This window comes from Kogia breviceps, chromosome 3, assembly GCF_026419965.1.
Source record: "Kogia breviceps isolate mKogBre1 chromosome 3, mKogBre1 haplotype 1, whole genome shotgun sequence".
Lineage (NCBI taxonomy): Eukaryota > Metazoa > Chordata > Mammalia > Artiodactyla > Physeteridae > Kogia > Kogia breviceps.
This window is the reverse complement of record NC_081312.1, coordinates 134,224,562-134,240,614: the sequence shown is the minus strand read 5'-3', so window position 1 is coordinate 134,240,614 and position 16,053 is coordinate 134,224,562. Positions and strand designations below refer to the sequence as shown.

Below are 16,053 nucleotides of genomic sequence, written 5' to 3'. Positions count from 1 at the left end.
TAAGGGATTTTCAACCTTACTGTGGGTTACAAATCATCTGGGAAATTTTTTTTAAATGCAGTGATGTGGGCCCAACCCTAGAGATTCTGATTCCCTTATTCTGGAGTAAGCCCTGTGCATCAGGATTTGTTAGAAGTGTCCTTATATATTTATATAAACACCTAGATATAAAGGTAATTATAACGTGAGGCCAAGGTTGAGAACCACTGCTTTAAGGTAAATAATACCTTACTCCTTTTAGCAGAGTTTTTCAGGTTGAAAGATTCCCTGTACTTGACATAGTAGGGTGAATAGCTCTAATATTTTATGGCGTAGAATTAAAACAACACTAGATGAATGAATTTTGTTGCTAAATTTTATACAGGAACAAAAATGTAAGTGAATATTGTGGCAAATGACTATTGATTGGGAGAAATGTTTAAATGCTTCTTGGCAGTTTTGCATTACACTTACAGTCTAGTTTTAGTGAGAGCTTTTATAAATAACCCTAAAGCAAACTCTTGATAGAAACTGCTATGCCTTTTTGTACTCATTTTACCCTCCCCCCAATGGATGTCAGGACTATAAAATGTGTGTTTTAGAGAGTATCCTTTTCTTTCCTTGCTCTATCAGCAGTTTGCAATTCAAACTTTATGTTTTTTTCCTCCAGTATTGATTATATATATGTGTGTGTGTGTGTGTGTGTGTGTATACACACACACACACACACATATATATATTCTGCCATTCTAATATAAAATGTGGTTCAGTGTTGGATGGTGTTTAATTAGACTATCATTGGTAATCCTGAATGTTAAGTTTTTATATAGAAATGTCTAGAGTCAGAAACTGCCACAAATCTTAGAAATTATCTTCCAGTTATTTTATTATCATCACTGTCTATTTTAAGTAAAAAACAATTTCCCTTGAATTGGCTTCACAGGAAATGCTAAGTAAAATTTGAATGGTTCATGGTCTTCTTTCTTAAAAAAATAAGTGTTTGAAATAAACTAGAATGTGTTCTAGGTAAGTTTATAAATATACTATTTTACATTTCTATGTTATGAATTTGACTCAGTGGTTGATATTTTAAGGAAAACCATAAAGCCTCAGGGCATACTGGAAAGTGCATGGTCCTTGGAATCAGGAAGGGGCCCTGACATTGCTGGGCCTCATGACTCCTCAGAACCTTGGTTTCTTCCTCTAAAAGAAGGGAATTAGGGACTTCCCTAGTGGCTCCGTGGTTAAGAATACGCCTGCCAATGCAGGGGACATGGTTTCGAGCCCTGGTCCGGGAAGATCCCACATGCCGCAGAGCAGCTAAGCCCATGTGCCACAACTACTGAACCCATGTGCAACTGCAACTGCTGAAGCCTGCTTGCCTAGAGCCCGTGCTCCGCAACAAGAGAAACCACTGCAATGAGAAGCACATGCACTGCAACGAAGAGTAGCCCCCACTCACCACAACTAGAGAGAGCCCGCGCACAGCAACGAAGACCCAACGGAGCCAAAATTAATTAATTAATTAATTTTTAAAAAGGAAGGGAATTAGATGAAATCATTTCTGAGGTTCCTTCAAGCTCCAACATTTTATAACAATTTTGGCAAAGAAAGATTACCCACCTGGAAAAATATAAAAACCTGACGTATTTTTAAAACTCCTTATTTCTCTCATAACTAAAAATCTACTTTAAATGTTATTTGTCCTCATTATTCTCTCTGCTTTTGCCCAGTGTCTGAATTACAAGACAATTATTTTTTTAATGGTTTCAAGGTCATACGATCTTCCTCTTCTCAAAATAACCAATGTGACCAAAATAGGGTGTATAAATTAAGGGTGTTATAACTTAACTGACTTTTAAAGCTGTTAATACTGACCTTTGAGACCTGGCTTTTTCTTTGATCCCATCAATCACTTCTATACCACCTCCCCCAATACAAAGTGTTAGACAGATGTGGACACAGTTTGTATCACTGGAGGTTGTGATGGGGAGGAGAGAGGTGGAATGAATAGAGGAAACACCATATTTTTTAGTTTTTATATTTTATAATGAATATGACTATATTTAATTTAAAGGTGAATAAATGTGTGAATGTTGATTCCTTTATATATTTAGGTCATACTACTAGATATTACACTGGAACTTCAGAAGCAAATTATGTCTGAGTTGGAAATTCTTTATAAGGTAATTTTTTTCTTGGTCATTTTTCCTTATAAAGTATGCCTGTGGTATTGGCTTGCAGGCTATTAACTACTTTTGTCTTATTTTTGTTACAGTGTGATTCATCATATATCATAGGGTTTTATGGTGCATTTTTTGTGGAAAACAGAATTTCAATATGTACAGAATTCATGGATGGTGAGTTTTCCCTTTTATAATACTTTAAAAGTGATTTTGGGAGTAGAGTGCTTTAAAACCTGGTTTTGATGTAGGTATCAAGTAGAATTAAAAATAATGAAAATATACTAATAATTACCTCCTTTATGCTCTAAAACATCTTAGTGTTAAGGGTTCCTGTTGTTAAATATTTATAGCCGAGCTATAATTTAAAGAATGTAATTTCATTTACTTTTATTGAAAACTTAAATAGAACAGATTAAATACTAGTCTAATCGGTGGTTTGATACTTGATTCTTCCATACAATCTGTCTTCACTTGCAAAACAGTTGCTCTGTTCTTTTAATGTTTCAATAGCCAAAACAGATTTTCTTTTAAAGAAATCTATTAACGCAATGTCCTGTGTCTTTTAGAAAGAAATCGGATCTTAATTGCAAGATAAGAAATTGTTTTCCAACACAGCTGTTTAGCCAAGATGTGTTTAGTTTTCTTTGGACTCTAGCCCTTTCCTTCCTTCCTTTATTTTTTATTCATTTCTCTTTTGATAAGTCTTTTTTGTTCTGAATATTTTGGCAAAATGCAAATTTCTTGGTACCCTGTCAGTAAAATGATGTCATCATTGTTATTGTTTTCCTATTTGAAATCAAAGCAGTCTTTAAATTTCACATATTCAATTTTTTAATGTCTAGCTCATTAAAACTCAACATTTGGGAGTTCCCTGGTGGTTCAGTGGTTAGGACTCAGTGCTTTCATTGCCGTGGCCCGGGTTCAATCCCTGGTTGGGGAACTAAGATCCTGCAAGCCGAGCGGTGCGGCCAAAAAAAAAAACCCTCAACATTTAAAAAATATACTTTGTTCATTGGGGGGATTCTCAGTATATTAATAATACAATTAGTTCATTCCCCACAAGACTTTGTGTTTTTTTTTCGGCTGTGCATGGGCTGTCTCTAGTTGTGGGAGCAGGGGCTACTCTTCATTGTGGTGCGCGGACTTCTCATTGCAGTGGCTTCTCTTGTTGCGGAGCACGGGCTCTAGGCTCGTGGGCTTCAGTAGTTGTGTCACATGGGCTTAGTTGCTCCACAGAATGTGGGATCTTCCCAGACCAGGGCTCGAACCCGTGTCCTCTGCATTGGCAGGCGGATTCTTAACCACTGCACCACCAGGGAAGCCCCCCACAAGACTTTTTAATGAGCCATCATTGATACCTTGTTATATAATAATGTGTTCTAAATTAATTATAGTAGATTTCAAGAATTAAAAGTCTTACAGACATATGGAAAGTATGACAATTAGTATTCAAGGAGACTGACTAGAAAAAGTGGGTTCATAGAGCCAGTACATGTCATTACTTTATGACTTTTCATCATCCTTTTTTTTTTTTTTTTTTTTTGGCGGTACTCGGGCCTCTCACTGTTGTGGCCTCTCCCGTTGCAGAGCACAGGCTCCGGACGCGCAGGCTCAGCGGCCATGACTCATGGGCCCAGCCGCTCTGCAGCATGCGGGAACCTCCCGGACCAGGGCACAAACCCGTGTCCCCTGCATTGGCAGGTGGACTCTCAACCACTGCACCACCAGGGAAGCCCCATCATCCTTTTTTTGAATCCTCAATTTTTGTTACATTAAAAAATGTATTTATTAAGATGGTATGTTCAAATACTATAAAATTTGTCCTTCTAATGTGTACAGTTCAGTGGTTTTTAGTATATTCAGAAGGTTTTGTAACCATCACCACTAATTGCAAAACATTTTTATCACCCTGGAAACAAATTCCCTACCCATTAGTAGTCACTCCCTATACCCTCTTCCCTCTAGTCCCTGGCAACCATTAATCTACTTTCTGTCTCTGTGGATTTCCCTATTTTGGACATTTCAGATAAGTGGAATCATATAGTATGTGTCCTTTGTGTCTGGCTTCTTTCACTTAGCATAATGTTCTCAAGGTTCACCCATGTTGTAAAATTTATCAGCACTTCATTACTTTTTATGACTGCATAATAGTCCATAGTATAGACCACCACATTTTCTTTACTCATTCATCAGTGATGGGCATTTGCGATGTTTCCATTTTTTGGCTATTGTGAATGATGCTGCTATGTACTTTTTTTTTTTTTTTTGGCTGTGCTAGGTCTTCGTTTCTGTGCAAGGGCTTTCTCTAGTTGCAGCAACTTCATCGTGGTGCACGGGCCTCTCACTATCGCAGCCTCTCTTGTTGCAGAGCACAGGCTCCAGACGCGCAGGCTCAGTAGTTGTGGCTCATGGGCCTAGTTGCTCCGCGGCATGTGGGATCTTCCCAGACCAGGGCACAAACCCGTGTCCCCTGCATTGGCAGGCAGACTCTCAACCACTGCGCCACCAGGGGAGCCCCGCTGCTATGTACTTTTGTGTACAAGTTTTTTGTGGACATATGTTTTCACTTCTCTTGAGTATGTCAGTAGGAGTAGAATTGCTGGGTCATATGGTAGCTCTATGTTTAACACTGCCAAACTGTTCCATTCCATTTTACACCAGTTTGTATTCAGTTTGCTAAAATTGTTCCTTAAACTCTAATAGGTTTTTATAGATTCCTTAGGGTTTTCCGTATAGAAGATCATGTCATTTGAAAATAGAGGTAGTGTTACATCTTCTTTTCCATTTTGGATGTCTTTTTTTCTTTTTCTTGTTTAATTACCCTGGCTAAAACTTTCAGGACAGTGGGGTTTTTTAAAAATTTTTTTAAAAAATATTTATTTATTTTTTGGCTGCGTTGGGTCTTAGTTGCAGCACCCAGGATCCTTCATCGCGGCACATGGGCTCTTTGTTGCAGTGCACAGGCTTCTCTCTAGTTGTGGCACGCAGGGTCATTGGTTGCAGTGCAAGGGCTCTCTAGTCGTGGTGCGCAGGGTTAATTGCCCTGCGGCATGTGAGATCTTAGTTCCCTGACCAGGGATTGTACCGGTGTCCCCTGCATTGTAAGATGGATTCTTAACCACTGGACCACCAGGGAAGTCCCTCAGTACAGTGTTGAATAGAAGTAGTGAGAGCAGACATCCTTCTTTTGCTCCTTAGAAGGGAAGCTTTCAGTCTTTCACCATTAAGTATGATGTTAGCTGTGGGTTTTTGGTAGATGTCATTTATCGAGTTGAGTGTTTTTATCATAAATTGGCATTAGATTTTGTCAAATGCTTTTTTGTCTATTGAAATGATCGTGTGTTTTTTGTCCTTTATTCCATAGTTACAGTGTATTACATTAATAGATTTTTACATATTGAATCAGTCCTGTATAATCCTTTTTATATGTTGCTGGATTCAATTTGTTAGTATTTTGTTGAGGATTTTTACATCCATATTCTTAAGTGATATTGGTTTGTAGTTTTCTTGTAATGTCATTGTGTGAGTTTGATATCAGGATAATTCTGTCCTCAAAGAATGAGTTGGACAGTGTTCCCTCCTCTTCTGTTTTTTGGAAGAGTTTGTGAAAGATTGATGTTAATTCTTCTTAAAACATTTGGTATAATTCACCGGTGAAGCCATCTGGTCCTGGGGTTTTCTTTGTGAGTAGTTTTTGTGGTCAGGTGGCATTTGTTGTCTCTCATTAGGAAAAGTCCAAGCACTGCTGCCCACTGCATCTTGGTATTGGAGTTGCCAAGAAAAGCAGAATACAATCAAGCACTGGATTGAACAATGCTTTACTCACATAGAAAAAAAAGAGACAGAGCAAGATCAGCTTTAGTAGTGGGTGTCAGTTCCCAATGGCCAACAGCAGGTCCCTCCTGGCAGTCTGTGCAGGGCAGTTGGCCTGCACATACCCATCTGTGTTGCAGCAAAAGTACCCCTCACTCTGCCCTACTCCCCTGGAGTCAGAAATACTGAAAGCTGGAGGTATGCCTAAGGTCCATTGATGCACATGCTTAATCAGGACAAAGGAGTACACATGGAGCCTAAAACAGGGAAAGATATTCCAAAACAAGGAGATAAACCCAGCACAGGTTATGTGGCCTCTTTATCCCTTGGTAAGCAAGTGTTCCAGCCACAAGGCCCATTCTTATGTGGCCAAGTAGGATTAGCAAGACTGTGTGCATAAGACTGTCTTACCCAAAAGTTTTTCAGAAACTGTGGTATAATACATATATAATATACCATATTAGCCATTTTTAAGTGTGTAGTTCAACAGCATTAAGTGCATTCACATTACCATGCAACCACCACCATCCATCTCCAGAACTCTTTTCAGCTTGCAAAATTGAAACCCCATACCCATTAAGCCATAACTCTCCTTTGCCTCCTACTCCCAGCCCCTGGTAGTGAATATTCTTTCTGTCTGTATGAGTTGGGCTACTCTGGATACCTCAGCTAAGTGAACTTACACAGTATTTGTCTTTTGGGGACTGGCCTGTTTCACTTTTCATAATGGCCTCAGGATTTACCCATGTTGTAGCATATGTCAGAATTTACTTTCTTTTTAAGACTGAATAATATTGTGAGTAGTTTTTAAAATTACCAACCAATATCTTTATTAGTTATAGGTTTATTCAGAATTTCTATTTCTTCTTGAGTCAGTTTTGGTACTTTGTGGCTTTCTAGAAGTTTGTTCATTTCATCTAGATTATCTAATTTGTTGGTAAACAATTATTCCTAGTATTCCTTTGTAATCATTTCTATTTCGGTAAAGTCAGTGTTAATGTTCTCTCTTTCATTCCAGATTTTATTAATTTGAGTCTTATCCCTTTTTCTCTTGGTCAGGGTAGCTAAAAGTTGATCAGTTTCTTTGTCTTTTTCAAAAACCAACTCTTGATTTCTTTGATGTTTCTCTGTTGTTTTTCTATGGTGTTAGATCTCTGGTCTAATACTTATTAATTTCTACTAGCTCTGTTTTTAGTTTGCTCCTCTTTTTCTATATTTTTAAGCTGTGGAGTTAGGATATTGATTTGAGATCTTTCTTATTTAATGTAGGCGTTTGCAGCTATGCATGTCCCTCTAAGCACCTCTTTAGCTGCACTCTAGAAGTTTAGATGTGTTGTTTTTTTCATTTTCATTTATCTCGAAGTGTTTTCTAATTCCCCACAAAGATAATCCCTGTGATTTCTCTTTTGACCCATTTTTATTTAGGAGTGTGTTATTTTCCACATTGAATTTGTCCTTCTGTTGCTTATTTCTAATATTCGTTAGAGGTCAGAGAACATGCTTTGTATTATTTCAGTCCTTTTAAATTTATTGAGATTTCTCTTATGCCCTAAAATATTGTCTGTCCTGGAGAATGTTCCACGTGCACCTGAGAAAAATGTATTCTGCTGTTGTTGGGTGGAGTGTTCTTGAGATGTCTGTCAGGACTAGGTGGTTTATGGTGTTATTTTATTTCCTTGCTAATCTTTAGTGCAAATTGTTCTATCTACTGTTGAAAGTGGGTATTGAAATGGGGTATTTTTTGGTTGTCTGTTTCTCCCTTCAGTTTTGGGGGTTTTTTTTTGTGTGTGTGTGGTACGTGGGCCTCTCACTGTTGTGGCTTCTCCCATTGTGGAGCACAGGCTCCAGACACACAGGCTCAGCGGCCATGTCTGACGGGCCTAGCTGCTCCGCGGCATGTGGGATCTTCCCGGACCGGGGCACGAACCCGTGTCCCCTGCATCAGCAGGCGAACTCTCAACCACTGCACCACCAAGGAAGCCCCCTCCCTTCAGTTTTGTCAGTTTATGCATCACATATTTTGGCATTCTGTTGTTAGGTGCATGTATGTTTGTAATTGACTGTTTTATCATTATAAAATGTGTTTCTTTGTCTCTAGTCACAGCATTTACCTAAGAGTCTATTTTGTCTAATTTAGTATAGTCATTCTGGTTCCCTATAGATTACTGTTTGCTTGTTATGTCTTTTTCCATTGTTTATTTTCAACCTATTTGGGTCTTTGAATCTAAAGTGCATCACCTATGGGCAGCATAGAGTTGGATAATTTTTTTTATCCATTCTGTCAATCTCTTATTCAGTTAGAGTGTTTAATTCATTTACATTTAATGTAATTAATGACAAGCTAGAATTTATATCTGCCATTTTACTATTTGTTTTCTTTAAGTCTTTTATGTTCTTCTGTTCCTTCATTACTGCTTTCTGCTTTCTTTTATATCAAATAGATATTTTCTAATGTACTGTTTAAATTATCTTATGGTTTCTTTTACTATATTTTTAAGGTGTATGTTTGGTTTCCCTAGAGATTACAGTTATCATCTTAACTTATTCGGATTAATATCAACAACTTATTTTAGATTAATATCAACTTCCTTTCAGTAGCGTACAAAAACTTTGCTCCAGACTTTATTTTATATCTCTGTGTGTGTGTGTGTATATATATATATATATACATATATATATATATATATATGTATATACAGAGAGAGAGAGAGAGAGAGAGAGAGAGAGTGAGAGAGGGATTTGTATACATGTGTGTATGTATGTATATGTGTATGTTTGGGAGGCTGTGTAATTTGCCTCTTTATTGATAGCCTGTATTTGGGAAGACATCATCCTCATACTTTAGTTCCTTACAGACGGTTTCCTTTAGTTATATGGATGTATATTAACATAGCTGATTAAAGATATTTTTCCAGTAAGTCCAACATCTGAGCTTTTTTAGGGACAGTTTCTGTTGATTGCTTTTGTTCCTGTGTATGGGTCATACCTTTTTGTTTCTTTACATGTCTCATTTTTTATTGTTGAAAACTGGACATTTTAAATAATATAATGTGTTAACTTTAGAAATCAGATTCTCCCTCATCCCCAAGGTTTGTTTTTGTTGGATATGTTTGTTTAGTGACTTTTCTAAAATATTTTGTAGTGTTTCTGTCTCCAGTATATAGCCACTGAAGCCTCTTTCAGTTAGCTTACTGGTCAGCTAATGATTCACAGAGATTTCCTTAAATGCCTGGGCTAATAAGTCTCCCAGTCTTTGCTGAAGGGTTCTGAGTGTGTTGGGGCACACCTTCAATACTCTCCCACTCTCAGAGAGGGATAAGTCTAGTACTCTCCCACCAGTTGATAACTCTGCCTTAGTCTTTGCTTCCTGCTTGTGCTGAGCCTCATGTTCAGCCCAAGGTGACTGCTGAAAGCCTCCTCCAGGCCTTCCTGAGCACGCACATGGCCTTGTGCATGCATATATCCTAGATTCCCAAGAATATGTTGCAGCTTTTCAAGCCTCTATTTTTTCTTTTTCCAATAAATCTATTTATTTAGTTATTTATTTTTGGCTGCGTTGGGTCTTCGTTGCTGTGCACGGGCTTTCTCTAGTTGTGAGCAGGGGCTACTCTTTGTTGCAGTGCACGGGCTTCTCCTTGCGGTAGCTTCTGTTGAAGCACGGGCTCTAGGCCTGTGGGCTTCAGGAGTTGTGGCACTCAGGCTCAGTAGTTGTGGCTTGCGGGTTCTAGAGAGCAGGCTCAGTAGCCGTGGCGCATAGGCTTAGTTGCTCCATGGCATGTGGGATCTTCCCAGACCAGGGCTCAAACCCATGTCCCCTGCATTGGCAGGCAGACTCTTAACCACTGCACCACCAGGGAAGTCCCTCAAAGCCTCTATTGACATCGCATTCCCCAGCTTTTCCTTTTAAGACTTTTGGTTAGCCTATTGTTTACCTAAACTGTTATCCACCACCTCAGTAAGTTACAGAGTTAATTGATTGCTTCTAATTGTTTTCAATAAATGCCCCTAAGGAAAAGTTTGTTTTTATAAGGTGTAAATAAAGACAGCATTGCAAGTGGGGTCTTCCAGGGAACCCCCAAACAGGTCAGAAGTGAAACTTTTATGAGAAGGTGGATATGAGGGAGCAACAACTCAGTTCTGCCTGTGCAGTGGCTATCAGGCTGCTGGAGTTTACTGTGATGGCAGGCTGCTGGTTTTCAAGGCTGAACTGAAGCTGGAGATCAGTCAGGCAGTGGGAATAGGGCAAGTTAAAATGCCACACAAAGCTTGCTGTTCTTACCAAGATTCAAGGGTTGTCCTGAATAAACAATTTTGGAGTTGCTGCAATCCTTTGGCTAATTTCAAGAGTTCTGAACAAGTTGATTCTGACAATTTTTGTCTGTTTTTTCATTGCTTTTGTGAAGAAGAGAATTTTCAGGGGACCTTACCCTGCTGTTTTCAGTGATGTCACCTTTTAGTTACATTTTAATACTTTAAGTCCTTGTCTTAAAATATTCACTTTATAACCTATATTTAACCTCTTTTTGAGACTCCTCATTCTCTTGACTTGAGCTGCCTGAAACCCTTCTTCTACTGCTGTTGGCAGCTTCCCTTTACTCCACCCTTACTGGTCCCTGAACACTAAAATTTCCTACTTCTTAAGTTTTGTTCTCCCATTCCCATCTTCTCTGCTATTTCCCACATCAGCTCCTGTAAAACTTTATTACCCTCCCCCAGATTTTACCTACCTCTTTCTCATTTGGAGACAACATAGACTCTCAGGTATGAGCTCTCATAATTCCTTGCTTTTCCACCTATAGCTTAGCAACAACTGCACACACCTGATCCACCTCTCACATGAAAAGCTGTTTAAGGTCAGTCCCTTTACATGTGCATCCCCTTGGTGGAGTTTCTCCATTAACCACCCTCTCTCTTTTGGACCTTCATTCTCTCTGTAATGAACAAAATATTCCTCAAAAATACATGGACCAAAAACTATGTGCCATCCTTTGTCATTCCTTTTCTTCCCTTCCTATCTCAATTAAACTTCTCGACAACTTTGTCTCAACCCTAGTTCTGTTCTATTAGTGTAAATTCTCATTATTTATTTTAATCTTATATTAGTTGTTTATTTCCAGGTAGTAATTGAGCACTTTCTTTCAGACACTGTTCTAAACTTGGGGGACAACAGTGAACAAGACTTAATCCCTGTTGGTATGGGGCTTAAATTCTAGAAGGGGAGACAAGAAACAGTGCACTCTCAGAGGGGGATAAGTCTAGTTAGAACCTAAAGCAGGGTAGATGATGACTAATAAGGAGAGGAGGTGCTATATTGCAGAGGTCCCCAACCTCCGGGCCATCGGCCAGAGCTAGTCCGTGGCCTGTCAGGAACCGGGCTGCACAGCAGGAGGTGAGAGGCAGACAAGAAAGTGAAGCTTCATCTGCCGCTCCCCATTGCGCATGTTACCGCCTGAACCATCCCCACACCCCACCGTCCATGGAAAAATTGTCTTCCACAAAACTGGTCCCTGGTGCCAGAAAGTTTGGGGACCGCTGCTATACAGGACGGTCAGGGATGGCTTCTTTTTTTTTTTAACTAAAAAAATTTTATTTTGTTTATTTTTTATACAGCAGGTCCTTACTAGTTACCTATTTTATACATATTAGTGTGTATATGTCATTCCCAATCTCCCAGTTCATCCCACCACCTCACCCCTCCACCACCACCTTCCCTCCTTGGTGTCCATATGTTTGTTCTCTTCACCTGTGTCTCTATTTCTGCCTTGCAAACTGGTTCATCTGTACCATTTTTCTAGATTCCACATATGTGTGTTAATATACGATATTTGTTTTTCTCTTTCTGACTTACTTCACTCTGTATGACAGTCTCTAGGTCCAAGAGATGGCTTCTTTATGGGAGTGGCATTTTAGCAGAGACTTTAATGTCAGTGAGCCAGCTCAGGGAAGGTCATGGGGAAGATCTTCAAGGCAGAGGATCAAGTATAAATGCTCTAAGGTGGGAAGCAAGCTTGGTGTAATCAGGCCCCACAAGAAGGCCATGGTGACTTGAGAGTAGTGATGAGAGGACCAGGGGCCAGACAGGAGACCAGAGAAATAGGCAAAAGCTAGATTGTGTAGGCCTTGTAGATCATGGTGAGGAATTTATGTTTCAGTCTGAATTTGTTAGGTTGTATTAGAAGGTTTCAAGTAGGGGAGTGATGTGATAGGCCTTCTCATTAAGTCAAAATTAAATTCACTCAGAAATACCCAAACATAGCATCTCAGAATCTATGTACATGTATTTGGATTACCATCGTGGGAATAAGTTGTTTCCCCCAAAACCCATGCTGCAAAGAAAGAAACGGCTCTTTATTTTTTTCAACTGGAAGAGACTAAGAGAGTTTCTGAAATTTTTGCTTGTGGCTCCAGATTTCAGTTTTGTTAGTATTAATAATAATCATGATCATTTTAAGGAAAATGTTGGGATAAATATGAAACTAGAGTTGCTTGTTCATTTACTACATATCTCTTTATCCCACATGCAAGACACTACTTTATGTTGTAGCCCTGTATTAGGATAAACACAGACCTTACCCCATGAGTTCTTTTGGTTTAATTACATGAAGATGATAGCCCCAGTTCATCAACAGAAATGTGTAGTTGTTTGGCAGCTGACATGGATTTTTTGCTATTCTGTTAGCACTCTTCCTCCCGGTTCCCATGGTGGATAGTGGCATGCAAGGAAATGACTGGCTAGGGATGATCTGAGGCCAGGGAACCCGAGGAAGTGACAGGTCACAGAGAGTAAACCAGTGACCTTGAAATCATGAGGAGAAGGTTCAAAGCAACCATTCAACAGATAAACGAGTATCTATATGCCTTGAATACCAATGCCTCAGCTAAGATTAAACTGTCTGAGTACGTGTCATATAGTAATATCACATTGTAGTGAGACTAAAAAGTTCACGTGTGATTCTCAAGCTATGTGATGTCATGGGGAAACCTTTTAATTCTTTGCAATTCAAAGGTTCAGATCTTTTCCGAGTTCTGGCATCAAATGACTCATGGCTGTGACTAGAACACCCACCTCTTTGGACTCATTTTCCCTCCTCTGTCAAATAAAGTCATTGAGCTGATCTTTAAGGTCCCTCCAGCACTAATGTTTGATGATTTGATGAGTCTAAAAATTGCCTAGGCCTATAGGATAGAAATGATAATAAAACTCAGTAAAAATTCAACTGAAAACCCTCTGCCATTTTTAGCCTGATAAGAGTTATTTTAATTGCATGAGAACTCATCCAGCTTAGTAGGAACTATCGATTCTAAGTGGATCTGCCACAATTTTTTTTTGCCTCTGACAGTATCTCTCTCTAATGATTATGTCAAGGATGGCATGAATCTGTGATGACACAAAACCAGCTATGTAAAGATTTACCCATATGGATAGCTAAGGAGAGTGGAATATAACTGAGGTTAAGTAGATATTTAGAAAAATCAGTGAATTACCTCAAAATGGGATTCTCTTTTGACTTGTTCCACCAATAATGGTGGTAATGTAATCTTTGGTTTTTTGATTTAGCTTGTTGACTACTATCCATTTAGCTAATTAAGCCCTGATTTGTATCCTACGTAAAAATAAATCTTCTCTTAGCACTTCTTAGTAGTATATGTGAATAGATTTGCACCTCCTAGTTTTGAGCCACTCAAGCTGTTCACTTCATAAGGGATTGGCCCACTAAACTACATTTCTGAGGATTCCAAATAATAACATGTAAAGCTTGATCTTCTTGAGATTGTTCATCCTTGCAACTGCCAATTCATCTGAAAGATTGATGAGAATATGAAATGTTTTTTCTACAGTGTTTTCACTTTTCTTGCATCTATAATAAAAATGCCATTTTAGTAAATAAAGATGGCTCACCTCGTTGCAGAAGTGTCTTTTTTTCATTCTCTTCCCGGTAGCACCCAGAACCAAAGCATAAGGTTTACTAACACTGTGATTTTCCAGCTTCTTGTCAGAATCTGGAAACTACAAGCCAAAGTTAATGAAAGAAGTGATCATTTTCCTGCTTTAAACAAGATAAATACAAAGCCAATATCTTTATATAAACAAAAATTGTTTCTCAATTATATTGGATAATTCCTTTATGAAACTGAAAGACTGTACACCTCACCTTGACTCAAAGAAAGGTTATTACATGTGGTTAAAATAGTTCTCATATAATCATATCATTAATATGAGTAAAGTAGTGGTTCTTTGCATATCTTCCTGAAATTCTTATACTACTTGTATAAGATTAAAAATTTAACAAGCATATTCAAATTTATACTTCCAAATGAATACTGGTTCCTTTGAAATAGTGTCCTGGGAAAGTTATGCCATTATTTTAATGATGTTATTGTTGCTGCAAATGGTTTGCAGTCCCTTCTTTTGAAACTGTTTTCAGAGCAACTTAACCTAGCTGGTAAAACTCATGGCGATTTAAATTTATTTATTTATTTATCTGACAGATATTTATTGAATATGTACTCTCTGTTAGTTGTGCTGATATCTAGGTTGCTGAAAATTAGAAACAATCAACATGACCCCTGCCTTTATCATGTTCACAATCTAGTGATTTTGTTTTTTGGAAACCACCAAAAGCTGAATTTGGTAAAGGTGAAGGATGTTAGTGAATACCAATTTAGTGAAAAAATGTTATGACATAAGGATTTTTTTTTAACCTCATAAAGTGGTTTTCAAAATTGTATCAAAGAGAATTTCCAAAAAAGAAAACACCATTTTGTTCTAAGATAGTATCTTTGGAATATGTTGATTGCTTGTCATGATACCTAATTTGAAGGGTAACAGTCATTTAGATAGATGTTAACATAGCTATTTTACTTTATTAGTTTTTATGTGTATTTTGAATTTTATATGCACCAGCTTTTGTTTGGTTAATATGAAAATTCTAAGATAGGGTCCTGGTTTACCTTTGAGAAAACTGTTAACACAAGCTAGATGCCTAGATATGATTGTCCTATTGATCTTCAGTTTTGCGTATGTATTTAAGTTTACATAAAGTACAGATTCTTAGCCTGTCCTTTACTACTTTCCTTCAGTTTTTACATGTATATGATTATACACTTGAGAATAAAATGAAAGTATCTAGTTATGCTTCATCTGGAATATGATTATGTCATAAATATTGATAAAATTGGATTAAAAACTAATTTTACCCTAGACATCCAATGCATGATGTCAGTAGAGAAAAAGAAGTCTCACAATGGATCCACAGAGGAGGGGCCCAGTGCACTTTTCTAGTAGTTTCATTTGTTGTAACACAACATGTTTGTTTCTACAGGGGGATCTTTGGATGTATATAGAAAAATTCCAGAGCATGTCCTTGGAAGAATTGCAGTGGCGGTGAGTATATGGCTTCACCTCTATGAAATTTGGATGATTTAATCTTTGTAGTCAAACATTATTCTCCTTATATCCTCAGGATTTTTTTTTTCTTTTTCTTCAATCTATGCTGACTGCCAAGGCCTTCTTAACTGTCTTATCATTGTTGTCCTTTCTTCTTTTCATAGACCAACCTGCAATAATGACATAGACACATAACAGTTTTCAGGCTTATGGATATTCCTTTTTTTGGCCACGCCGTGTGGCTTGCGGGATCTAGTTCCCTGACCAGGGATCGAACCCGGGCCCTGTCAGTAAAAGGGCCAGATCCTAACCACTGGACTGCCAGGGAATTTCCTGCATATTCTGACCTGTTCTAGTTTCATGTGTTTGCAGGGACCTTACTACTCTTGTTAAGCAGTAAAATTTCCACGTTCGTCGGAAAGAAAGCTGTTTTAGGGACATTTTGTAGTTGTAGGCATATGATTAGAAAATACTAAAGCCTAAATTATTAAAATAAAACCATCTATAAGAAAATACTACTTTAGTCTTAAAGATTTTTGCAGACTTTTTATGTACTTGGTTTTTAATTTTTTTCACCACGTATAACTGGAATTTATACCCTTTGTGATTTCCTCTTTTCTGTATTCACTAATTTAAACGGATGAACCATATCAACTAAATTAACATTACCATATAAACTCCAAATTT

At 38.0% G+C, this 16,053-nt stretch overlaps 1 protein-coding gene across 3 annotated transcripts in view; it reads left to right on the top strand.

Annotated features, from left to right (window-relative positions):
• MAP2K5 (mitogen-activated protein kinase kinase 5) overlaps positions 1–16,053 on the top strand; it is a 278,593-nt gene that overhangs the window by 94,657 nt on the left and 167,883 nt on the right. For all 3 annotated transcript variants that reach the window (XM_059058573.2, XM_059058575.2, XM_067029606.1), the window contains exons 10-12: positions 2,097–2,165; positions 2,258–2,339; positions 15,302–15,363. In XM_059058573.2, coding sequence (XP_058914556.1) covers positions 2,097–2,165; positions 2,258–2,339; positions 15,302–15,363 — 213 coding nt within the window. The remainder of the gene's footprint in view (positions 1–2,096; positions 2,166–2,257; positions 2,340–15,301; positions 15,364–16,053) is intronic.